Source organism: Micropterus salmoides, unplaced genomic scaffold (assembly GCF_014851395.1).
Source record: "Micropterus salmoides isolate LMB-PRFRI ecotype aquatic unplaced genomic scaffold, ASM1485139v1 Ms_hic_scaffold_15, whole genome shotgun sequence".
In the NCBI taxonomy this organism is placed as follows: domain Eukaryota; kingdom Metazoa; phylum Chordata; class Actinopteri; order Centrarchiformes; family Centrarchidae; genus Micropterus; species Micropterus salmoides.
In genome coordinates, this window is record NW_024040596.1 from 21546444 (window position 1) to 21571762 (window position 25319).

At 39.0% G+C, this 25319-nt stretch overlaps 2 protein-coding genes across 2 annotated transcripts in view; one reads left to right on the plus strand and one right to left on the minus strand.

Moving 5' to 3' along the window:
• itga4 (integrin alpha 4) overlaps positions 1-23534 on the plus strand; it is a 29648-nt gene extending 6114 nt beyond the window's left edge. The window contains 26 exon segments of the mRNA XM_038721027.1: positions 411-543; positions 1352-1419; positions 1769-1901; positions 5295-5380; positions 5593-5655; positions 5745-5885; positions 6697-6805; positions 8351-8445; positions 9088-9178; positions 9269-9314; positions 9648-9796; positions 10098-10181; positions 10184-10251; positions 10367-10519; positions 11147-11223; positions 11936-12077; positions 12416-12517; positions 13436-13512; positions 13812-13901; positions 15658-15745; positions 15919-16026; positions 17985-18110; positions 19372-19497; positions 20156-20254; positions 20523-20642; positions 20946-23534. Of these exon segments, the coding sequence (XP_038576955.1) occupies positions 411-543; positions 1352-1419; positions 1769-1901; positions 5295-5380; positions 5593-5655; positions 5745-5885; positions 6697-6805; positions 8351-8445; positions 9088-9178; positions 9269-9314; positions 9648-9796; positions 10098-10181; positions 10184-10251; positions 10367-10519; positions 11147-11223; positions 11936-12077; positions 12416-12517; positions 13436-13512; positions 13812-13901; positions 15658-15745; positions 15919-16026; positions 17985-18110; positions 19372-19497; positions 20156-20254; positions 20523-20642; positions 20946-21047 (2676 nt within the window). The 3' untranslated portion in view covers positions 21048-23534.
• A 1328-nt stretch (positions 23535-24862) lies between these two features.
• Positions 24863-25319, minus strand: part of cerkl (ceramide kinase-like) — a 39615-nt gene continuing 39158 nt past the window's right edge. Inside the window, exon 14 of the mRNA XM_038719733.1 lies at positions 24863-25194. Coding sequence (XP_038575661.1) covers positions 25116-25194 — 79 coding nt within the window. The 3' untranslated portion in view covers positions 24863-25115. The remainder of the gene's footprint in view (positions 25195-25319) is intronic.

Consider the following 25319-nt stretch of genomic DNA (forward strand, 5'->3'; position numbering starts at 1 on the left):
AAAAAGATTCAAAAGATTAGAAACATGACGACAAAATACAGCGACCTCCATAGAAGGGGGTGCCCGCGGTTATGTAGATATAAATGTCTCATTCTAAGGTAATAAAAACATAATGGTTCATTATGTAAGGTCTTTACACACCACTGAAAACATAGTTATGGATCTTATATTGCATTTTTGTCAATAGAGCCTCAGAAATATTACACACTGGATCTTAATAAACCAAAGGGAATAGTTATTCAACATCAGAGTAAGTTTGTAAATCCTTACTATGTTAAAACAGAGTCTCTGTCACAGTGACATAGGTCATGGGAATGACAACACTGCTAACTTGATTTTGTGATTGTGTTATTGTCAGTAATGAGTCCATATCACATGCTGTGTGTGTGTGTGTGTGTATGTGTGTTCAGGCATGTGGTCACCGTTGGAAGAACGTCTTCTACTCCAAGAAAGACAGTCAGAACCACAAGCTGCCTAATGGAGTCTGTTATCGCTACAGCAATGACCTGAGACATGCCCAGCCCATTTTCCCGTGCTACAGAGGTACACACACACACACACACACACACTTGAACTAAAATTAAAATTCACACACCTGCTACACAAAACTGTCCACCTTATTCCTAACCATATTATACCTTGCTTGAGTTATGGGTGTAACTTCCTGTTATGTAGCATACAGAAAAGTGTGAACAAGCTTTCACACCTTTAACAGGACAATATGTTCACGTCTCTGTTTTCTACTAACGAGGGAAAGGAGGATGACCTGAAGTACCCGACATACAGTAGCTAACTTATCCAGCGCTTCTTTTTTTTATTCTGTTGCAATCCAACGTGAAGCAATGAACAATCTGAAAAGCTCTGAGGCTCATCAGTACGTCCACAGAAATAAAGTCAGGGTTGTTTTATTAAAGAAGGTGAAACAGAACCTTATCTATCTCAAAGCAGAGTCTCAAAGTCCCACATCACCTAGCTAAAACTAAGCTAGTTTGTTACTGCCATCCGCAGCCAACTCTCCAGGTCCTCATGTCCTCCCATCCCTCAGTAAGGCAGAGGTATGATCATATTAACAATTTAAAGAAAACGGCTGACATTTTTGGAAATACGCTTATTCGATTTCTTGCCAATAGTTAAATGAGAAGATTGATACCACCCTCGTTTCTGTACGCTAACTAAATGTGAAGCTACTGCCAGCAGTAACTTGCTTGATGAAATGATGTTGTGTGTGTGATAGTATGTGAAAGCAGCAGCTGTTCGGCTGCAGGAGAGAAACATTTAGCTTTTATCTTCTTGTTTGTTCACTTTCACCTTCACCTCAACGTTTATTTTTTTCTTTGTCATAAACTCGCAGACTACCAGAGGAAGTTTGGTGAGGATTATGGGTCATGTCAGGCCGGTATTTCCAACTTCCTGACAGAGGTCAGTAACACGCAGGCCAGCAGCAAGTTTCACTGTTTCCACTATCAGACTGAATGTGATCTATCACTGCTGTCTTATGTATAACTTCAGTTGTACATGATGTTTTTTAAAGTCTGTGAAGCCACCTGCTTTTTTCTTTTTCCTCTTCATTTTGTGGAAAAATACAAATACATTGTCTTAATTTTAGAAAAGAGAACAAATACGGTCAGCTTCCTGTGTCGAAAACTAACTTCTATTTTAAAGCAACATATACTGCAGAAATTATGATTTTGTGATATTTAGAGATATGTCACATATATGACAGAGACATAATAGAGCTTTAATAGACGTCACATTATGTCTCTCTCAGGATCTGATCATCATGGGGGCTCCGGGGACGTCTTATTGGATGGGTTCAGTTCTGGTGTTTAACACGTCCAGCCGGGGGATGTCAGTGTACCTGGATGACGACTCTGGAAACGTCAGCTTTGGAAGCTACCTTGGTAACTGATACACTTCAGGACTCAACATTAAGGATTTGCCGATTGCATGGGGGGCATAAAATGCCATGTTGGGCTAGTAAATCTAGACACGTTGTTTTTTTCCAGAGATGATGATGGAAGTAGCTAAGGTGCCATCTCACTTCCTTCTCATCTCTGTTGAAAGTTGCACATGTGCAGTAACGATCGGGCACTCACAAGAAAATGGCGCTGGGTAAAGGCAGCATTTATAAACTGAAGAGCATATTAAATAACAATGACAAATTAATCGAATTAAATGACACTTTACTGTAGTGTTTGCTGTTATTTGATAACCAATATGCCCAAAATTGACTTTGGGCAAACATTAATGTTAAACCCTGCACTGAAATAATGCTATAGCAACTTATAGGAACTGCCACACAGTTCCCACTACTGCCATCAACACACAACCACTGCCTGTGTAAATAATACACATGCTACTAGTGGTTCTATTACTCCTGCCAGCATATACACCTTCTACATGTAAGTTTAAACATACAGTTCACTTTACATACAGGAAGTACTAAAACCAACTATATTACACATTGATTAAACACTGACAACTGGTGTTTATGGGTTTCAGCTGATAGTAGTAAACATCACATTATCCAACGATTAGCAAGTTTTACCCAAAAAGTGGGTACTGATGGAGTTCTCAGGCTGCCGATGGGTGTGATAAGATTCAGTTGCATATAACCTAGTTTTCATGAGAACCTTATTATTTAGTTAGTAATCAGATATCTCCACTTCACTTGACCATATTTTCCTACCATATGACCATGTCATATTTGTATCATACAAAATAGTGTATAATGTTTTTTTTATAGACCTGATGTAGCTCTTTACAAAGTAATCTACCAGGAATGTGCGCTTGCACGTATTTGATTTGAGAACGCAGTGTTTTGCTGTATGAAGATGCACTGTGATGCAGTGGAGTTGAGCCAGAGTCAACTGCTGTTTGGTTTCTTTTGTTGTTTTTTCTGCTGTGGAGTGATGTCTTTTCAGACATGGAATATGTAACACTTCTGGCTTCATCATTTAGAGAAAGAGCCTCATGCTCACATGATATTTGGCACCTGGTGCGTGAGGGAAAGGAATATTACTGCTGTAAAACAGATAAGTTGAAGTGTAATGATATCAACGAAAGAAAGTTTTCTCACAGTATCAGCGATAATTTTACTAAAGACCATCCTGATTGTGAGGAACATTTAATACAGTTAATAAATTAGGTGAAGCATAGGTTAAGAATTCTGCTACCAGCTGTGCACAAGCATATATTATGCTTGTTTATTTACAATTAGCTCACATGCTTTAGCCACAATGTTACCTAAAAAGGTACATGTCTGAAACGGGCTTAATTGAAAGGAATGAGGAGGCTTAGTTATTTCATGCAGTGCTGATCTGAGCCGGTCTGTTTAAGTCACTGCTAATGCAAACATTTCCTGCTGCTTCACATTAAAATCACTCAAGTGAATCACTAGGAGGCTTTTACTGTGAACCACTTGGAAGAAAGGCAGTGTAATTGTTATTGAGACTGAGCGGTGCTTCGTTAGCAGTGCTGTTGTTCAATAAAATGGGGTATACTCACAAGATATGGATGTATTCTGCATCATTTGTCAGGGGATCAGTTGTAAATATTGCAGGGGGGAATAATACAAGAAATAGTGCCTAAATTATCAACGAGGTAAATATCATTTGCGACGTGCCAGCATGACTTGAATGGTTATAGTTCCTTATGACTCAGCTCTACATGAATATTTCCAACCCTATTAAAAAAACGTCAGGGCTCAATAATGCAGCAGCTTGAAGAGTTTTTTGGTTGTTGGGAGTGTTGGTGTAGTGTGAGGATAGACCTCTGAGAGAACACAGGTTGTCTTACTGTGCACAAACTCTGACTTTGTGGGGGATAATTATAGATACAGCTGGAGTTGTTCTGTTTCCTCCATCCTGTTATCACAGTGATATTGTCTTCTTCCATACAAACTACTCTTCTTCTTTGTCCTGATTATGTTCACATGTACAGGGTATCTGCTGGTCTTGAAAAGTTGAAAAGCATTATTTTTCCTGCAGCAAAACCCAATGACAAAGTGTAATGTGCTTCAGATGAACATCTTGTAGAGTCTGCTCAGACAACATTATCAGTGTGTGTTGTCTTCATTTAGCAGTGCAGCAGTTTAACTCACTGACAGCACAAATGAACAGGAAGTATTGGTTCGAACACATTTCAAAGCTGTGGTTGTTTGTGCGACTTTCTGTCATACCATCACTCTCTCTCTCTCTCTCTCTCACACACACTCTCACACACACACACACCTGTTTTTGGGGTGACATTCATTTACCACAACCACTAAATGACAAACCTTAACCAAAACCCAAGTCTTAACCCTGTGTGATCACAGCAATAATGTTTTAAAGAAACACGTTTGAGAAATACGCTTACTTGCAGAGAGTTAGATGAGAAGATTGATACCACTGTCATTTCTGTACAATAAATATGAAGCTACTGTAAGCAGCAGGTAAGCTTAGCTTAGCATAAAGACAGATAATAAAATCCACCTACCAGCACCTCCAAAGCTCACTATTTAACACATTATATCATATTTGTTTAAATGTAAAAATTATAAATTGTGGTTTTACGAGGTTTTATATTCTTGGCCAAGCACAGTGACTCTTTTTTTCACAAATTTGAGTCAAGTTTCTACACAAGGTGGCATTCATCAAGCTGAAATGAGCAATTTACTACGAGTTTGGTGAATCTGACTTTGAAAGCAAAGAAAGTAAGAGAATAGGTAGGATCAGAATATGAAAATGTTCTTGCACAAGGCTCTTTTTCATTGTCATAGAAGTGTTGAGCTGTGAAGACTAGTTTCGTGTAGGTCTGGTTTTCTGATAGCACCGTATCAGTTGCAGATCAGTCCGTTCGAATGTTAATCAACAGGTCTGTTCTTCTGAGCAGGAGACATTATGCTGACAGTCAAAGTCATCAGTGGTGGAAGAAGTACTCTGATGTTTTACTTGATTAAAAGTACCAGTAATACAACAATATAAAATGTAAACAGACTGCATTCAAAATCCTAGTAAAAGTACAAAAGCATTATCAACTAAATGTATTTAAAGTCTAATTGTTCTGCAGGAAAATGTCACTTAAAACAGAACCAAACATGACATGAAACATGACACAGGGCCCCAACTACACACTGCTTTTTGTCAGTGAAAAGTAAGTAGTAACAATTTTTCTATAGTGTAGTAGAAGTAGCATAAAATGGAAATACTTGGTACTTAATTTCAGCACTTGAGTAAATGAACTTTTACTCACTCACTTAGTTTCCACTACTGTAATATCTATGTGTGACACTGTTTCCTGCTGCTGTTCAGGTTACTCTGTCGGAGCCGGTCACTTCCTGAGTCCTACTTCTGTGGAGGTGGTGGGTGGAGCTCCGCAATACAACCAGAAGGGCAAGGTAGGACCTACCTCTGTAGCTGTCTACTTGTCTGTCTGTCTGTCTCTTTAGTAACTGCTCTGAAAGTCTGAATGGTTGTTGGTTACAGTTAGTCTCATCCTCACTTCCTCTTGATGGTGTTATGATAACTTTCAGGTTTGTGATACATGATAGTGTATGTTGTGTTATGTAGTTGCAGTGATTGAGGTTTGAGCGTGAGTGTCTTTGTGCAGGTCTTCATCTTCTCAGTAGACAACAACTTGCTGCGTGTCGTCTCCAAAGTGTCCGGAACAGAGGTAAGAAGCCACTTAGCATTAGCATGCTCCATTCAAAACAATAGAATACTTAGCATTTAGCTGGTGTGTCTTCGTGTGTGCTTGTGTAGCTGGGATCTTACTTCGGCTCCAGTGTCTGCGTGGTGGATCTGAATGCTGATGGTTTGTCAGATCTGTTGGTCGGCGCTCCCATGGCAACAGGTGTCATCAGGGAGGAGGGAAAAGTCCATGTGTACATCAACCAGGGCCAGGTCAGCACAAACACACATAAACACGAACACACAATTTATGTATTTTAGCACAAAGCAGTGAATATTAATCTGGGATTTGTCTGTAGACCCAACATGGTCGACAGTACTATTATGTTCTGTCCTATTTACACCGTAAAAATACCGAATAATAGCTCGGGCTTTTATTTGCTTAAATCACTGAATTGACCTATATTTGGAACAGGCCTTTAATTCCTTTTGCACAAAACCGAAACTACTATAAAACAGTTTATTTATTTCAAACAGAATAATACTTGTATAACGGACACATTTGGGCTTAACGATCAGTCTTAATGAGCGCTTCAAATGTAAGTAGTCATCACTTTTTTTCCTTTCCTCTCTTGTACCAGGCAGGTTACACCGGTAAATCTATAAGAATTAGACTTTGGGGCTTGTTGTTTCCCTTAAATGAACTGAACAACAGAATTGTGGAGAATCTAACCGATCTAATGATGTGTAGCATGTCCATACTGATATTGATCATAACATTCGTCACAGCATAATATTTGTATTAACAATCTAAACTAGATCAGGCGTTAAATTGAGGCAGGCGTTTATTTGTTATAATGTGTTCCCACACCAGGCCAGTAAATGGGGTAGGCGGCTATTTGGCACTCGGCTATTGATTGAAGTTTTACGGTATACTAAATGTGAGAGTATACCTTGTCTACAGTTGATGTACAACAAAATAAACATACTTTATTGTAACTAACAGATTGTACTAACAGGAAATAACAGAAGACTGACGCATGTCAATGAAACTGCGACCAAACACAAACTGACTCTCTCTCAGGGGAAGCTGATGGAAGCGGAGTTTCAGCTGACTGGCAGCAATGCCTACGCCGCCCGGTTTGGAAGTACCATTGCTGACCTGGGAGACCTGGACGATGACGGTTACCCCGGTAATGATCACACCTGCAAAGCCTGACCTATCAGCTTTTATTTTGGTGAAACCACTTCATATACACAGTACTACTAGCACTACTGCTGCGAATACCGCTGCATTACTGTTAATAGTACTGCAATACATCTTCTACTATGTCTGATACTATTAATTACTACTGCTTCTACTACTGAAGCAAGATACTAGTACTCCCTCTGATAGTACTAATAACTAATTCTGCTGCCGCAAATATTATTTACAACTACTGTACAACTGCAAATACTACTGCTGCTAATATTAGTGCAAACACCATAACTAGTAGTACTGCTAATAGTACAGCAACACTCCTTCTAGTACTTCTGATATTACAAACAAATGCTGCTACTATAATTACATATTAATATAATACGACAAGTTCTTCTGATATTACCAATACTTTCTGCTACTGCACATACTACTACTAATAATATTGCTACTGTAAATAGTCCTGAATCTGTCTAATAATTCTTCTGATGCTACCAATAACTACTGCAAATGCTACTATTCCTTTTGATATTGCCAATACCACTGCCACTATCACTGCTGCTAATACCACAACAAATAACATTACTTTAAAAACCTGCAGTACTATTACTACGGCTGCTTCAGTAGTAGAAGTAGTACTATATTCAACTACCAAAAACAAATGTCGGGGCACAACTGACCCACCACCAACAGTAACTGCCACTTGCTGATAGTTTAACACACCCTCACACACGCACACACACATATGCAGTGAGGGGTGTGTGTGTGGGGTGGAGCGTGTTATTAAGTTCATTAAAGCTGTAATGACAAACAGTTGCTGCTCTGTAACTGAACCTGCCTTCTAATCTAATCTGCCACAGCTAGATAAAAGACTGTGTGGGTGTGTGTGTGTGTTCCAGTAGCTCTCTTTGTAAAAAAAAAAAAACACAGTTTGACTGCAGACCCTCACATCTTCAAAGGACTCAGGTTAAATATTAAAGGACCATGCTGGTGTTTTCGCATGTTTATGTACTAAGCATGCTACTACTTTCATCTTGCTGAACATTTTCTGAACAGCGGCACCATAGCTGGGCTTTTTAGAAATGCTGAGGTCATAAGTCCAAACCCCTCTCTAACACACATCCAGGAAATTTGGACCTGACCTCCAAAAGGATCGATTAACAATCTATTAACAATCTACAGAAAGTTTCAAGTCTCTGAAAATGTCAACATAAATCAGTGGATGCCTGGCAGGAAGAAGATCTATGTGTTGGTGAAAGGCCGAGATTGGGCTGATGGATTAGTGAATGGAGACAGCACGAGTCCTCACTCATATAGTAACCACCTGCAAAACGTTTTTTTTGTGCATATAAACACATGGGATGTGTTAATTAGTTAGCTTTAGCGGTGCCGGTAGGAGGATTTTGCTACTGTTAAATGAGCCAGGCTAGCTTTTCCCCCGTTTATAGTCTTTTTGCTAAGCTAAGCTAAGCTGGCTGTAGTGTTTAATATTTAAAAAACAGATAGTAATAAATGTGTGTGTGGGTGTGTGTGGATGTAGATGTGGCAGTTGGTGCCCCACAGGAAGACGACCTAAAAGGAGCCGTCTACATTTACAACGGCAGGAAGGAGAGCATCTCACCAACTCCATCTCAGGTACAAACACCAACACTGATACAGAAAATAATAAGAAGAACAATAATACAGCTTATTACAAGTTGGGTCTTATTTTCATAGTATTATTCCTATCAGTTCACAAGATCTAAAATGATTAGATATCTCTAACAATGATCAGTCTCCTATGATCTCCTATAGGAGTCTATAGTTTTTAATACATTAATAAATAGAATAGATAAATATCAGTATTACTTACAATGTTGAGCAAAGTAGCATAGATCTAAAAGTTTAGGGACCGCAATGTAGTCAAAGCAAACACAGGACAAAACAAGACAAAATTAACTATTCCTTTAAGACTGATCAATTCCGAACCATCGTAACAGTTCTTGGCTGCGTCCACTACTGTTTCACCTGCCATTTCTATCAAACCAAGTGCCACGTTAGACATCGTGAAACTGTTTTATTACTACACTTAGGCTGTTATATGGCAGGCAGTGTGAGGACAATATGGTGCTTTTTCAGGCAACTTAAAAGATCATCCTCATACTTAATTATTATTAAGAGGAAGATGCTGCTTCATCTTGAGTCTGAAGATGAAACAGCACAGATAGTGGTGAGGAGACACATTCAGATCCAACATGGTGTGTGTGTGTGTGTGTGTGTGTGTGTGTGTGTTTTCAGAGGATTACAGGATCCACCCTGGGTCGTGACCTCAGGATGTTCGGCCAGTCGCTGAGCTCTGGCATTGACATAGATGATAACGGCTACCAGGGTAAATGTCACAACAACCGTGTTCATATTGTACATTTGTGTTCTCATTAGATCTTCTTTCATCAAGGTTAAAGTCTGTTTCTCTCTGCAGATGTGGCGGTTGGTGCATTCCTCTCAGACTCGGCCGTGGTGCTCAGGTAAAACCACACTGAAGCTTTCTTCAACAGGACCTAGAAAGTGTTCCAGCTGTTCTGTCTCATTTCATAGACGTGTACAGGAACAAAGACTCCTTATTTTAGCTAAATTTGAAAAGAGATGATACAGCAAGTGAAACAGGGCATCCCACAATAAGATATGCAAAGGTTTCCCAACATCTGCCTCAAAATAGTGTGGATGGAAGTCTTTGCCTTGAGGATACATATTAATTAATAGTAAAATCAGTCTCCAACAGGGAATCATGTAACTGGACTGTATTTCAGTCCAGTTGGCATGCTGTAATAATTTCTCTGAATTTGTCGTGTGTGCTGTAGGACTCGTCCAGTGATTCAGGTGAAGGCGTTTCTGACTCTGCCTGAGCATATTGACCAGCGGGTGGCGCTGTGCCGAGAACACAAGACTGTCTGCTTCAATGTTACTGTCTGCTTCAGTGTCAGGTCCAGACATTTCAAAGGAATGATAGGTACTGTAAACCAAACTGTTGAGTATTTAAGTTTATAGGTTCAATCTGACCTTTTATACAACTTTACACCCAACCTGTTGATGTTTAAGATCACTGGACTAACAAGTCCCACCCCCCTTAGCCTTAAATTCTTATACAGCAGATATGCAGTTTACAATGATAACAATGGCAGATTTAAAGAAGAAGGGTCTGTCATTTGGCTGCTTACAAACTTCATATTTTCAAACAGTATGTTACTTTAAATGTTACAAGTGTCTACAACTTACCTACTGATATTTAAGATTGTTCCTCTCTTCTTCAGATCTTCAATATAATTTGACCTCTGACCTCCTCCATAAACCATCCTTCCCTCATCGTTTCTTTTTCCATGGTAACGGGTCATCCAATAGCACGAGGGGCGTGTGAGGGCACGACACGGCCAGCTCACTTGTTCAACACACGTGGCTTACCAAAGGGTAACACACTCACACACATGCTAAAAAACATACAGTGAATAAGTTTAATATGGGAGTAATAACATTTTATTGTATTTGCTCGTCTCTTCGATGTACCTGTTTCTTTCTCCTACAGAAAGATGTGAGGGACATTTTTACTCCAGTCCAGTTTGAGGTTTCCTACAGTCACAAAGAAACAAATCCCCACAGAGCCTCTTCCAAAACTTTCCCACCATTAAAACCCATTCTGCAACAGAGCGCAGGACACCAGAACACAATCACCAACCAGGTAAACACCAGTGCTAATGCCAACTGGGTACCAGTGCTAAAAAAACTAGGTACCATCGAGTGCTATTACCAGCTAGCTAGAGGCTAGTGCAAACCAACCAGGTACAAACTAAGGCTAACACCAATTGGTTACCAGTGCTAAAACAACTGGGTACCAGTGAGTGCTATTACTAACTAGGTACAGGCTAATGCTAACATTAACCAGGTTCAGGCTAATGCTAACACCAACCAGGTACTAGGGCAAAAAACAACTAGATCAACTAGTGCTAACACCAACTAACTACAGACTGTGGCTAAAACCAACTAGTTGCCTAAAGAATCTGCTAATCTGATGCCAGATCCTCCACACACACTGATAATGACTTTCTGTGTTTACAGCTGCCACATATTATCTGCAGCACATTACCCACCATCAGTCAGTTCATCTCCACCCCATGTCCCACTGACTCATAAAAACAGAGCAGGAAGAGTTAACATGTAGGAATTTAAAGCTGGAGTTACTTATCAGGACATTATTCATCAGCTGTGAGGCGGAGGTCAGGGGTCAGAGGTCACAGTTCTTGAAGTGGAAAATTATGACTGCTCAGTTCAACATTATCACTGATTACTGTCTCTCTCACTCTGTCAGACTTGGTTTGCTCGTTCCTGTTCTCTGGTAAACTGTTCGACCAACATGCAGCTCTCTGCTCAACTAGTGCTGCCACAGTAAGAACACACACACACACACACACACACACACACACACACACACACACACACACACACACACACACACATACACTATTGACTTTTTGACAAGAGTGAGAAGAGAGGATTGTGTGTGTGGAGCATGGAGCTGGAGTCAGGACATGGTTAGCCTAGCTTAGCATAAACACTGGAAACAGGGGAAACAGCTGGCCTGGCTTGGGCCAAAGTAAAAAAATACACAGACTAAAACCGCAGATTGTTGTTTTTACATTTCTGTTTATGTATGTTTAAACAAATGTGATGTAATGTAGCATCAGAGGTGCTGCATTTTTAAACTATGGACTGTGCCAGGTTAGCACTTTCCACTCATTGTGCTAAACAAAGCTAACTGTCTGCTGGCAGCAGCTTCATATTCAACGTACAGACACGAGAGTGGTATCACTCTCAGCATTCACTCAATAATTTTAGTATAGTAATAAAAATCTTAGCAGTGCTGTTAGTGACCATAGCCTGTAATTTTTTGTTGGTACGATGTCAAACTTATTGACAGTACAGCAAAGTAAGCAAAAGTGTATCATTTTCTTTTCAGGGAAATGTTTCTATAGCAGTAAGTGTTAAAATCATTTCTGTCACCAAGGCCTTTGTTGTCATTAGTCAGCAGTTGTATTTTGATGTTGGTTCTGACTGAAACAACAATGTTGTTGTTGTTTATCTCGTTGTTTGTCATCAGTCAGCAGCAGTACTTTGCTCTTGGCTCTGGACAGACCATCATGTTGAAAACCTTGCTGCTGAACTCTGGAGACGACGCCTTCCTGCCGCGACTGACGCTGCGTTTCCCCAAAAACATCCACTACATTAAAGTTCTGCAGAATGTGAGTTTATGTTATGCTGATTGGGCATCTTGAGGAAATCTTTGGTAATTTTAACGTTATAACCATTAAGATTTCAATCTTGGTTGATTTGGCGAGTGGTGTGTGGTTTAATGCTACAGAAAACACATATAGAGCAGAATCTTACAACAAAAGAGAAACTGGTGTATCAGTTTACTGTGCAACCACACAAGCTCATGGTGTGTGACATGCTTTTGCTGAAAAACCCACCATAAACAGTGTCAGTGGGATTTCATGAAAATTATAAGCATTTAACAACACAAATAACCCTTAAACAAAGTAACCACAACAAACCTTCTTGTGCGTGTCTGTGTGTGCAGGAGGACAACGTGGTCACTTGTGAAATTACACAGGAAGCCAGCAGTACAATGACAAGCGTTAACTGTAGCATCACCAGCCACCTCCTCTCAGCCCACGCTCAGGTAAGGCTAAGTCAATCACAGTGTTATTAAAACTGTTTTATAACAAACTAAGAGTCTACAGTTACGCTATCCGCTCTGTGAGGCTGCACCTAAGTGCAGCGGTGCTTTATGCTAAATGCTAACATCAGCATGCTAACATGCAGATGTGTAGCAGGTAGTGTTTATCATGGTAGCCATCGTTAGTGTTTTAGCATGCTAAAATTAGCTAATTAGAACAAAACACAAAAAAATAGCTTATGCAGATGGGAATAGTATTAATTCTGCAGGTATTAAGTCATAAACCAAATAATTAGACAAATTAATTTTTGACCTGGTCAGAGGATCACCAAAAAGATTATAATTCATGAATGAGGACATGAACGTCCAAACCAAATTTAATGGCTATCCATTCAGTAGTTGCTGAGACACTCATTGTGGCGGTAGATGAAAAGTCAGAGGATCACGAAAATCATTAGGATTAATGGTGTGGGAACCATGAATTAATGGCCAAGCAGACTGGTATTGTCATCCGTAGAGTCCTACTCAATACGCCCTGTAGTCCAGAGGTTAAAGGTCAGATCCAGCGTGACTGTGCTTTTTGCTCCAGCTTTTGTGTAATCAGCAGATGTTTGCTGTATTTCCTTTGTCTTAGTTGTTTTCCAAAATAAATATTGTGAAACATAATGTTGAAATGTCTTAGTTCCTCTGTGGAAAAAGACAGAGCAGCAGTTTTAAGGTGGAACTTCCTTAAACATGTGAAAGTTTAGGCTATAGTTTAAATATGAACACAGTTCAACTCAAAAGATCAAGATGAATAAAAATAAATGAATAAAAGGGGGAATGTGAAAATGAGAGTGGGGAATCAGATTGATCTTCCTGCAGCTGTCAGACATTAAAACAGATGTATAAGAAAACTAAAAACCGTCCTTCTTGTTGTAGTTGAATATCAGCTTCCTATTGGATGTTAACCAGAACAGCACACCTGGTGACATCATCATTCACGTCAACACCAGCAGGTAAGGACACCCTACTCCTCTCATCTCCAGAGGTGAAGAAAGTCCTCAAAACCTTTTATAAGTTACAATTTGAAGTAATGACAAATAATAGAAGCATTCACAGTAACATAAACTTAAGTATAAAAAGCTAAGGAACTAACTTTGAAGAATATTTTCATCCACAGTGCACAAAAACCTGTTTGTATGGTAAATTATTTGAGGCACAATATAAACTTGACTCATTATTGAACTAAATGTCCATCTGTAAGTTAAAGATAAGATGTTTGCAGGTTACATATATAAATTTGTTTTCTCTTGAGTGATAACTATGAGAGGGAGGAGTATCTTCATGACAACTCCATCAGTCTCCTTCTTCCTCTCAAATATGGAGTCAACGTCAACATCCACGGGTGAGTGAGCGTACATTTCTACATTACATTAGTAATACAAGTAAATGGGCGTAAAAAGGACGCAGAAGACAACACCCTAAAACCCACAGAAGTGAAACTGACCCTGTTTTTTTTTTTTTTTACTTCTTGTGCTATTAATAACTAGCTTATTGTTAATGAAGCAGACTCTTATGTTCAAGTTCAAATGTATTTATATAGCTCATTTGAAAACAACAGTAGACCAAAAGTGCTTTCAAAGCTCAGGATACATAAACAGCTATTTAAAACAAAGACAGTAGAAAAGGTCAAGGTGTCAAAACGTGGGTCTTAAGCAAGGATTTTCATCAGTCTGAGCAGTTCTTGTATGAATAAGTAAAATATTCTAGAAATTTGGAGCAGCCACTAAAAAAAGGCTTGCTCACCTTTATTTTTTTAACCTGGATTTGGGCACATCGAGGAGCATCTGATCGGACGACCTCAGTGCTTTGACAGGATCATGAACATGTAAAAGTTATGATCACTCTGTAAAGAATTAAAGTTTTATTTTAGGTGTAATACTTGTGTTATTGATATGAGGGGGACACATTCCAGTTGTTTTGGCTCCGGCTTTATTCAACTTCTTCCTGTTTACATGTAGTCGTAGTAGACAGTAGGAAATACCTAATGGACTGTACATTACCACAATATTAGCAGTTGCCAGCTCCACTTGTCCAGTCCAACAGATGGCGACATCATGACAAAAAAGAAGTATAGCAAGTAGGCTAAACTGAATTTTGTCACTGCTGCATTACAACCAAGTTAAGACTAAAATTCTAATTTGACAAACAGGAATGAATGTATTTCATTAACCGTAAAACCTCAATTAATAGCCGAGTCCCAAATAGCTGCCTATCTTCTTTACTGGCCAGGTGTTGGAAGACATTTTGACAAATAAACGCAGGTCCCCATTAAACGCCTGGTCTGGTTTTTATAGAAGTTCTTTGGATGTATAAAACCTCTTAAACCCTGCGGGGTCGCCCGCTTTAGCTGCTTCTGAGCTGCTTAGATCGTTAATACAAATATTAATGTTTAAACATATGATCAACATGTCAGTATGGACATGTTACACATTATTTATATTCCTTTAGTCTGTAAGGGTCCACCCATCAAAAGAATCCAAACAGCTTTTCATAAAAATTTATCCATAATGAGTGAATCCTGTTATGTGAAGTCCATCGCTCTCTGTCTGCTAACTTCTCTCATCCTGCACCCTGTTGTTTTCGTGATGTTACTTCAAAATAAAAGCGCATGTTGGCGCTAGATAAAATGAGTGTATTTGATATTATTGGATATGTTTTATACAAGTATTATTCTGTTTGAAATAAATAAACTGTTTCATAGTAGTTTCAGTTTTGTGCAAAAGGAATTAAAGGCCTGTCCCATATGGACGCCTGTTCCAAATATAGGCAGGATCAAATCAGTGATATTAGCAAATAAGAGCCCAGGCTATTAATCAAAGTTTTACGGTATGTTGAATTTGAAGTTTTTTTTGTTTGTTTTCTAGAAGATCTTTCTGCTCAGTGAAGACAGTTGGATTAAATATCTATTTTGAATTATTGGATGGAGTGTGTTTCTGATTCAGCTCAGTAAATGTAACAGTCTTCTGTAGTTGGATTTGAAGCTTAGTGCGCCAAGCTACACAACAACATTTTTAGTGTGTAAGCAAAAGTCCTCATTGCCTGAAGCCCCACTCAGGTAAATCATAACTAGCTGCCACTGATGTCTGTCTGTCTTTCAGTTTTGTGACTCCCACCTCATTTGTGTTTGGAGACGAAGACTTGACTCCAACTGAGTGCTACGCTGAAAGATTCAACTACACTTACAAGGTAAGTCTGGTTCAGAAGTTCCTTCAGGTGTGTTCACATACAAAGTCTTGAAACAATGTGAGTGAACGTTATGAGCTGGCCCTGTACATAGAACTGAGACCCCAAAATAGCGAATCCAGGAGACAAAAAAGTCTCTTCTGACCTGGTGTATCTGTTATTTTGTTTGTATGCAGGTGTTGAACTCTGGTCCCAGCAGGTCTGTGGATACTGTAGTTGACATTGCTCTACCGAAGATCCTCGCACCTTACCGACACAGACTGCTGCAGGTGGTCGACTGGCAGGTACATCCAAGACTAGCATCAGTAGTAGTGACAGAAGTAGAAGTAGCACAGTCAGTTTAAAAACTTTTTGTAGTATCTCACAGGTTTCTGAAGATACATTTGCTCGTCCATCTTTGTCAGTTAGTAGCCAGAGAAACCTAATTTAGTTAAAGAGGGCTGGTGCCTGAGGTGCTGCTGAGACGGGACAAGCTACCAGCAAAAACAATGGCAGAGGTGTAACAGGCTGAAACACCTGTCATTATGAGAAGGGTCCAGCTGTAGCCTGCAGACAACTTTCAAATATGGTTCGTCACAGAAGCCACCGTGCACAAAATGTTTACCTCGGCCACGCGGCCCATGCAGAGCCGTTAAATAAGATAAGATGTACATTATGCGTTAATATTTACTATACTATAATTATATAGTACATTACATTCATTATACTATAATTATATAGTATAGTATACTAATAATATAATTCCTTGTTATTGTTTGGAGAGCTACATGAACCATGTGACCGCGTGGTGGGATCAAAGAGTGTCAAAACCATAGATCAAAACGTCAAAACTCTCATTTACTGGCCCTCCTGCTGCCTTTGAACCACAACAACATACAGTCTAACTTTCAAAAAGTTGGCTTAGGAAAACAAGGTAAAAAAACCATTGGATGTTTTCTTCTCTATATTTAATCTTGAATTAATCTCACACAAAGATCTTTAGCCAAAACCAGAGCCGTTAAATAACATCATAATAATTAATTATAATAATAATTTTATATATTTTTTTATATATAACAACATTTACACATTTTAACTGTTTAATCGCTTTACTATTCTTAGACCATATCATTTTTTAGTTCAAAATATAGTCTTTTACAATAAATATCAATCTTGTCTTATTAAAATTAAAAAATTTTGTCGCAAATTCAACGTAAACGTTAACGTAAATCTAACCGCAGCTAAAGGATATACTGTACATGGGCCAAGATTAACGTCATCACGTTTTGTGCGCGGTGTCTTCTGGGACAAACCATATTTGGAAGTTAAACTTCCTTCACTTTCAGTCACGTCTGCGGGCTGGAGCTGGGTAGACTTGGCCATTGTGGCATTTTAACAGGACCCTGAATACCCCTTATTTCACTTTAATGTAATCAATTCTGAAAATAGTCACTCAGGCTCGCATTAGAAGAAGTGAAATTATTTACTGAGACTGGAAGTTGTTGTAGAACAAAATGAAGTGACTTTTTATTTCTAGAGAGAAACAGAGGATTTTCCCGTTCACTTGAAAACGAAAACAGAAATGTCAGAATTTCTTTAGAGCAGCATCCAGTGGCCATTAGAGGAACTGCAACATGTTTAAATATATTTCTTTGATAAATATAAACATGCTTTTCTTTAAAACCTTTTTTTTTTTTCATTTAACAAAAGAAACCACAGTTTTTAAATGTTAAATAATTCTTTATTAACTCTTAGGGAAAATTAATTTTCAACAAGAACTTTCTCAATTTAATAAAGTACTTTAATACTGGCAAAAGAATGTATCTAAACCTGGAACTATCTGATCAAAATGTAATCTGTCCAGATTTAAGGTTTTTGGCAGTTTTATTTAAGATACTTATGCTTTGTCATCAACACATGGCCATGGTGGTTGCTGATTGGGTAATGGTAGCAGTGGTGGTTGAAGTCGCAGTAGAGGTAGTGTGTTATTAAGTCCCTTCTTAAAACATACTTGAGAGCCTTTCCTGATCATATTTGACTTTATTTTATCCCTTTTATTTTTTGTATTTTACTAATTTTATATTTATCTGTATTTTAGTCTTTTCAATGTTTTCATGCTTTTATCTTGTATTGTTTTTTGTATTATTGTCTCTTGGGTATTATTGTCTTTACACTTGTTAAATCACTTTGTAACTTGTTTTTGAAAAGTGCTCTACAAATAAGGATTATTATTATTATTAATATATGCTTTCCCTCTCTGCAGACGTCTCACGGTATGTGTTCGATCAGTGACACAACTGTTTCAGTCATCGAGGACTGTGATGTCCCTGAAGCTTCCTTCATCAAACAGCTTATCTTCTTCTTCTCCTCCACCACTACCCGCAGAATGGTACACGCACACAGTAAAAACAGCCCTACACATTCATTTTCTCAGCATCTTCTTATGCAAAGCTCACACATAACACACAACGGGCAGTTGAATCACTCAATCAAATGCTAAGAAACTGCTTCATTGATTAAAAAGCCAACGGTACAACACAAGAAACATTCAATCAGAGAGCAGCAACACACTGCTACACAGCGTAACTCTGGAAAAACTATATACAGTTCCCTGATTGGCCTAGAGCGTGATTGGTAACTTAACAATACATGATGGTGCAGAAAGGAACCTACAGAAACAGGCTATTTTATTTGTCCACAATCAGGCGCTTAATGTTGACCTTTTGAACTCTTGTGGTTCGTGGGCAGAGTAGAATTTAGCCGTTCACATAAAGTAGCGGGAAAATGTGATTTATCAGTGAGGTTATTGTTGAAAAGAAAGTTCACTACAAACATTTAAAGTTGAAGAACTATTCTAGTCTGCAGTGAAAAGTATTTTCTTTAATAGCCTTGCATGGTGACTACAGTCTATCTGTCTGTCCGTTGGTCCACCACTTTGGTCCAGACTGAAATATCGTAACTACTGGATGGATTACCTTGAAATGTCATCCAGACATGCATGGTCCCCAGAGGATAAACACTAATGACTTTGGTGATCCTCCAGCATTTCCTTAAAAGTTTTCAGTTGAAATGTCTCTCAACAGTCTGCAGCCATGACAAAGTTAGACTCTTGAGAGATGTGAGGTTGTACTTGTACTTGTACTACACAGCGGTGCTTTGAGCCACATGCTAACTTCAGCATGCAAACATTATGACAATGAGAATGCTAACATGCTGATGTTAAAAAAAAACTGTTTGCCCTGTTCACCATTTTAGTTTAGCACATTAGCATGCTAACATTTGCTAACTAACAGTAAACACAAAGTACAACTGAGGGTGATGGGAATGTCTTTTTTTTTTTTTTTTTTTACTGAAAACCATCTGCCAAATTCATGGTGGCACCAGAGGAATCATCAGAGGAACACAAAAGTCAGCAGAATGCATAATCTGGGGACCATGAATGTCTTGAAAATCTTGTGCCAATCCTTCCAATACATGTTGAGAAATTTCAGGCTGGACCAAAGTGGTGGAACAACCAATACTGCCATCGCCACAGCTGCACTGCTAGTGTGGCTAGTGAGTTGTAGTTGAACATTCATCACTCCGCCACCCAGAACTACGCACTGACCTAAAGTGTGTGAACTTCAGTCGCTTTCTACGTGTGTGTGCAGTTTTGCGGCCGTGGTGATGAGGTGTGTGAGCGGTTGGTGTGTCGTCTCGGTACGCTGGAGGTGGGAAGAGATGCCATTATCAAACTGGAGATCAGACTGAACCCTGCTGTACTACTGCAAGCGCCGGTAACACACACACACACACACAGATTACTGTTTTTACTCAGACTCATATAGACACAGACAGAGCATTGACGCTGCTACAGCTGCTAACGTGCTGCTTTTACTACGCAGCGTGTAGAAATATTTTAGAGAAAACCTTGAGTTGAAACGAAGTTAAGATGACCAACACTTCCTATATAACTCAACACTTCCTGCTGCCGCGCGATAGTAAAAGCCTCAATCAGTCCTTTAAACTTTTTTAAGAAGTTGAACGACGTGGGAGGACATTCACAAGTTACCCAGCTCAGTATAAAGTATTTAGCTCCACCTTTTATCAGCTGCAACATTAAAGTGATGTGCACATTAATGCATCGTCATAATCCAATAACACGTTATTATAAAGTGGGACATGCCCCATAATGAGTATGGTTACTTTTGGTACTTTAACTATATTTTGTATTTAATGTAACTGAGTTCTACACTGTGGTATTGCTAAGTAAAAGAGTACTTGTTCCACCACTTCTTTTCAAATACAGATACCATATATCATATTTATTATTTTATTATTATTGAAGTATATTTATCAATTTATTCGCATGTCTTTTTTCTGCTCGAATGAAACAGCCAGGCTGCTTTACATTTAGAGAAACATCTGATGTCTGTCTGTGTGTCTCTGACTCAGGGTCGGCATGGTATCATGAGGTTGGAGAGCACAGCATTGATGTCAAATCCCAGAGAAAGTCCTCACACTGTCCTCATCCTCGATCAACCAGTAACACAGGTAAAAACACCTTGACACCACTCACAGCCAAGAACCAACAACACTGTAGAGTGAGTCAAAGTAGACCATCATCATCATCATCATCATCATCATCAGCTCTCTCCTCATCGAAGGTTCAACCTTGAAATTAGTTTCTCACATTAAGTGTTCAATCAAAGCCTTATGGGAGTCGTAGTTGAATGTTAACAAAGTAATCTTACTGTACTGTTATATATTGTATATTTTTGGTCTTACTAACAATCATATATTGTTTGTGGTACATTTCCAGGTGGTGGTGGAAGCTCTTTTTACCCAGAAACCCTCAACAGCAGTGAAGGTCTTCATCATCGTTGTCAGTTTAGTTTTGGGTTTGATGATCCTGTCTGCTCTCATCTGGTGTCTGTGGAAGGTAAATATTCTATATTGTTTTTTGATTTTTACATAAACACCCATCATAAACAAATATCTTTGATATTATGACATTTAATAATTGAAGAATAAATTTGCTCTCTGATGGACACCTTGTGCTGCAAATGTTTCAGTATATCACAATATAATGTGCAGATAAACTACAGTAAAGTGCAATATAATGCTAAATAATAGTACTGATAAAGTGCAGTCAATCACAATATAATGGTTGTAGTAGCAACACAGACATTATTTTTAAATATCTGTCCCTGTCTTTTTGTTTGTCCACCTGTGTGTCTCTCAGGCTGGTTTCTTTAAGAGGGAATTTGAGAAGAAGAAAGAGGAGTTCAACAGGGACAGCTGGGACTATGTTCCTAAACTCGACAAAAGGGAGAGCACTTCCTAACCCCTGACCTCTGACCTTAGGGTGGAGTTCACACTGTGACTGTGCAACAGTTTTAATGAGACATATGTGCTGATGGATGGAGCGCCGTGTATGAAAATATGGCAACTGTTTCTCTAAAACAGTAGAAAATACTTCTGCTGAATGGGATCGGCCAATGAAGTCTGTCTAGACTGTGTCAGATGGCCACACTCACGCAGACCTGTGTTGAGTGTGATGGACGATAAAATGATAAAATGTGAACACCTCCTGAACACACACAAATCTGACATTTTAAACTATTTTGCCTGATGTGCCTTCACAAGACTTGCAGCGATGCATGGAGGATCAATAAAAAGAGAACCGGAAACAATCAAATCTTCATCCAAATCCTATTAGAAGGCCTCGGGGCTTCCTGGGATCATCTATGACACTGTTATTGATGAGTCTTTTAATAGGACACAAACTGAAGGTTTGATCTCAGAGGATTGAAACCTGGGCCACGTTCAGCCCTGACAAAACATAGCTAAATGTTTATTCAAATGGAAACGGTGGTGAGTTGACCACCCTGTTGTGTTATGCAAGCACACTGCACTGCCTTTTTAATACGGTGGAGTTTATATACACGCCACTGCTGAGTAACACTTGACACACCTACCAAAGCCTGTTTCGCACCATTTTGAGGCAACCAGTCATTCAACCCCCAAAACCTTAGCAAAACAGTGCATACTGTCTTCAGATTGAAGGTGCCCCTGGCCTGATTGGCTCATGACTCTCTGGAAAATCGTTTTGTCTGTGTACATTATCTTTCTAAGTTTTTGTTGAGCAACACTTAATGCACTGGGGCTGTGTTGTACCATAGGACGTCCGTAGAACACAGTGGATGCTGTGCAGACAGAAAAGGTAGTCGATCGATGGCTGTCGGGATGTGCTGGTATAGGACTTACATAGAAAACAATCAGCACGGGTCTTTTAATGGAAGCCGAACGCCACCACTGTGTTTGCCTGTTTTTACCCTGGGATTTGTTGTTTTGAGTTCTTTTCCCTCTGAAGGCCCAGTCACACCAGCGTTTAAAACAGTGAAATTTCATGTCAGAATCACTAGATTTCCGTGGAGTCACAAAGGTCACCCACCGTTCAACTACCAAGGCGCTAAACATTTATGAACTTAGACACACGGATTTGACCAATAGGAAGCTGCCTTGACATTGCTGACCGTCAATAAGTTGATTCAGATTCTACACACCTAATATTTTTAATTAAACATGAATAACATTAGAGCCACTCTTTCCACAGGTGTTTTTGCTAATTACATTACAAGTTTTTATATTATAGTAAAGCTGTTTTCCCAATAGCCCAATTAATTAACAGATTCACACTGAAGGGGCGATGCCATCCCTTAAAAAACCTCTACATAGGCTATACCTGTGATTTCCTCCAGGTACCTCCTCTCTCCATGCCCCTTGTTTCATTCGAGATGCATTTCAGGGATTAGAACGCGTTATTTTGTTTCCCACCAGATTTTCGACAACTCTGCTTCTGATTGACTAATACTCATTGCCTCCGTTGGTTATGGTTAGGGTTATGGTTAGCCAACCAGAGGCAGAGGAATTATCAGAGTGAAAACACCCACTACATCACCAAGCTTCTGGGACTGCTGTGTTATTTTCTGGTGTGACCGAGCCTTTACCCCGTCAGATATGATTTCACACTTGTTTACTGTTTTTTTCATCTGTAGTCCGCTGTGTTTACCTCTGTTGTTAGGAAACAGTTTATGGAGATGTACTGGAAAATCATTTTGATGTGTGCAGGAAACATTGAGAACAGTGTATGGGTGGGAGCCAATCGAGCACTTCTCCTTTACTATCCTCCCTAAAAACAGATATTTGACAATAAGTAAGAATGATCAGTTGAATGTGATCAGTGAGATATTTTTGAACTTGCAATAATGACGTGCCCACATAAATATATATACAATAATAATAATTAATTTATAAAGCGCTTTTCAAGAAACTCAAAGATGCTGTACATTACTAATTAAATAAGTACATTTGAACCACATGTGCATACCACAGTTTCACAAGAACTGATCTCAGTTCACCTGGTTCAGGTGAACTCAGGTGTACTGTCTTTGTTGACACAATGGTTTGAATAAAGCACCAAATTCTTAGGTCAACCTGATAGCAGTAAAGATGCAACTTGTTGGGTAACAGACAGGTGGCAGAGCCAGGAACAAATTGAGCCACAGGGTTGAAAAACAAATGTTTAAAGTATTTAAAATATTCAGCGTTGTTTTACTGTCTGTATTTTGTGAAAACAGACATTTAAAACTGCTGCTACCTTCACTTCTGTTTATGTATTTAGTATAAAAGTACATCACACAGAGAGATGTTTTTAATATTTTAATAAATTAGTTTTATTATGTTTATGTAAAGTTGTTCAGCACTGGAGAGTCTCACTGCTTTTATCAACACTTTTCTATTAAAATATAGGATTTTCTATTTAAAACAACAACTTGTACTTCTACTTTTTTTCTCATCATGATCACAGCTGTTACTCTAAAAATCTGCATTTTCTCAGTACAAAAGCTTAAAAGTTTCTGAATAAAAATAGCCATATTAGGTAAAAACAGTTATTTCAAAATATAAAACTTTTACAGTCTTTGGACACATTAAGTCCGATTCTGCTTGTGTTGCAGCAACATTTTTACATCACGTGTTTATAGTTTCAACAAACTAAACACAGATGAATCTTTGCCACAGAAACTGGACAAGATAAAACAAAATGAAAATTGTAATAAAAATAAAAATAGGCAACACAAATTAGATTAAAGTCCTCTGAGAAGAGCTGGTGATATTGTAAAATGTAAACATTAATTTGGATATAAAACATTCATCTTTGTCCTCATCAATCGGTTCTAGAAGTGGTAAACCTTTATTTCATAATGCACATGCAATTGGTTAGTCATTTTAAGATGGCTTACAGGGAACCTTATTGGTTATTAAAGCTGCAGTAATCAATTAAAAATGTACACTGCTCAAAAAAATAAAGGGAACATTAAATAACACATTCTAGATCTGAATGAATGAAATAATCTCATTAAATACTCCTTTCTTTACATAGTTGAATGTGCTGACAACAAAATTACACAAGAATTATCAATGGAAATCAAATTTATCAACCCATGGAGGTCTGGATTTGGAGTCACACTCAAAATCAAAGTGGAAAACCACACTACAGACCGATCCAACTTTGATGTAATGTCCTTAAAACAAGTCAAAATGAGGCTCAGTAGTGTGTGAGGCCTCCACGTGCCTGTATGACCTCCCTACAACGCCTGGGCATGCTCCTGATGAGGTGGCGGATGGTCTCCTGAGGGATCTCCTCCCAGACCTGGACTAAAGCATCAACTCCTGGACAGTCTGTGGTGCAACGTGGCGTTGGTGGATGGAGCGAGACATGATGTCCCAGATGTGCTCAATTGGATTCTACGTCTCCTGATGTACTGGCCTGTCTCCTGGTAGCGCCTCCATGCTCTGGACACTACACTGACAGACACAGCAAACCTTCTTGCCACAGCTCGCATTGATGTGCCATCCTGGATGAGCTGCACTACCTGAGCCACTTGTGTGGGTTGTAGACTCCGTCTCATGCTACCACTAGAGTGAAAGCACCGGCAGCATTCAAAAGTAACCAAAACATCAGCCAGGGAGCATAGGAACTGAGAGGTGGTCTGTGGTCACCACCTGCAGAACCACTCCTTTATTGGGGGTGTCTTGCTAATTGCATATAATTTCCACCTGTCTATTCCATTTGCACAACAGCATGTGAAATTAATTGTCAATCAGTGTTGCTTCCTAAGTGGACAGTTTGATTTCACAGGAGTGTGATTGACTTTGAGTTACATTGTGTTGTTTAAGTCTTACCTGTATTTTTTTGAGCAGTGTATCAATTAATGCAGCTTAAACGTAGGTGTCATGAACAGGAAGCTATTTTTGTGTTCTTGCTACTTTGAATGAAACCTCTTCATTAGCTCACATCGCCATAGAAAGACTAACGACCTAGAGAGGGCGCTGAGTTTTTCTGCTGGACTCAGATGCAGCTGCAGGAGACGGTCGACTCCGCCTCGTCCACCTCCTCCCCGTACAGAGTGATGAGCTGTGGGTGGACCCTGACGCACCACGTACACAAATTATGTAATGTCCGTAACACAGTTTATTGTTTACTTTTAAGTCCTAAAACTATATAAATGTTTTATTGACCAAACGAATAGCAAAATACATAAGTATTTATGAA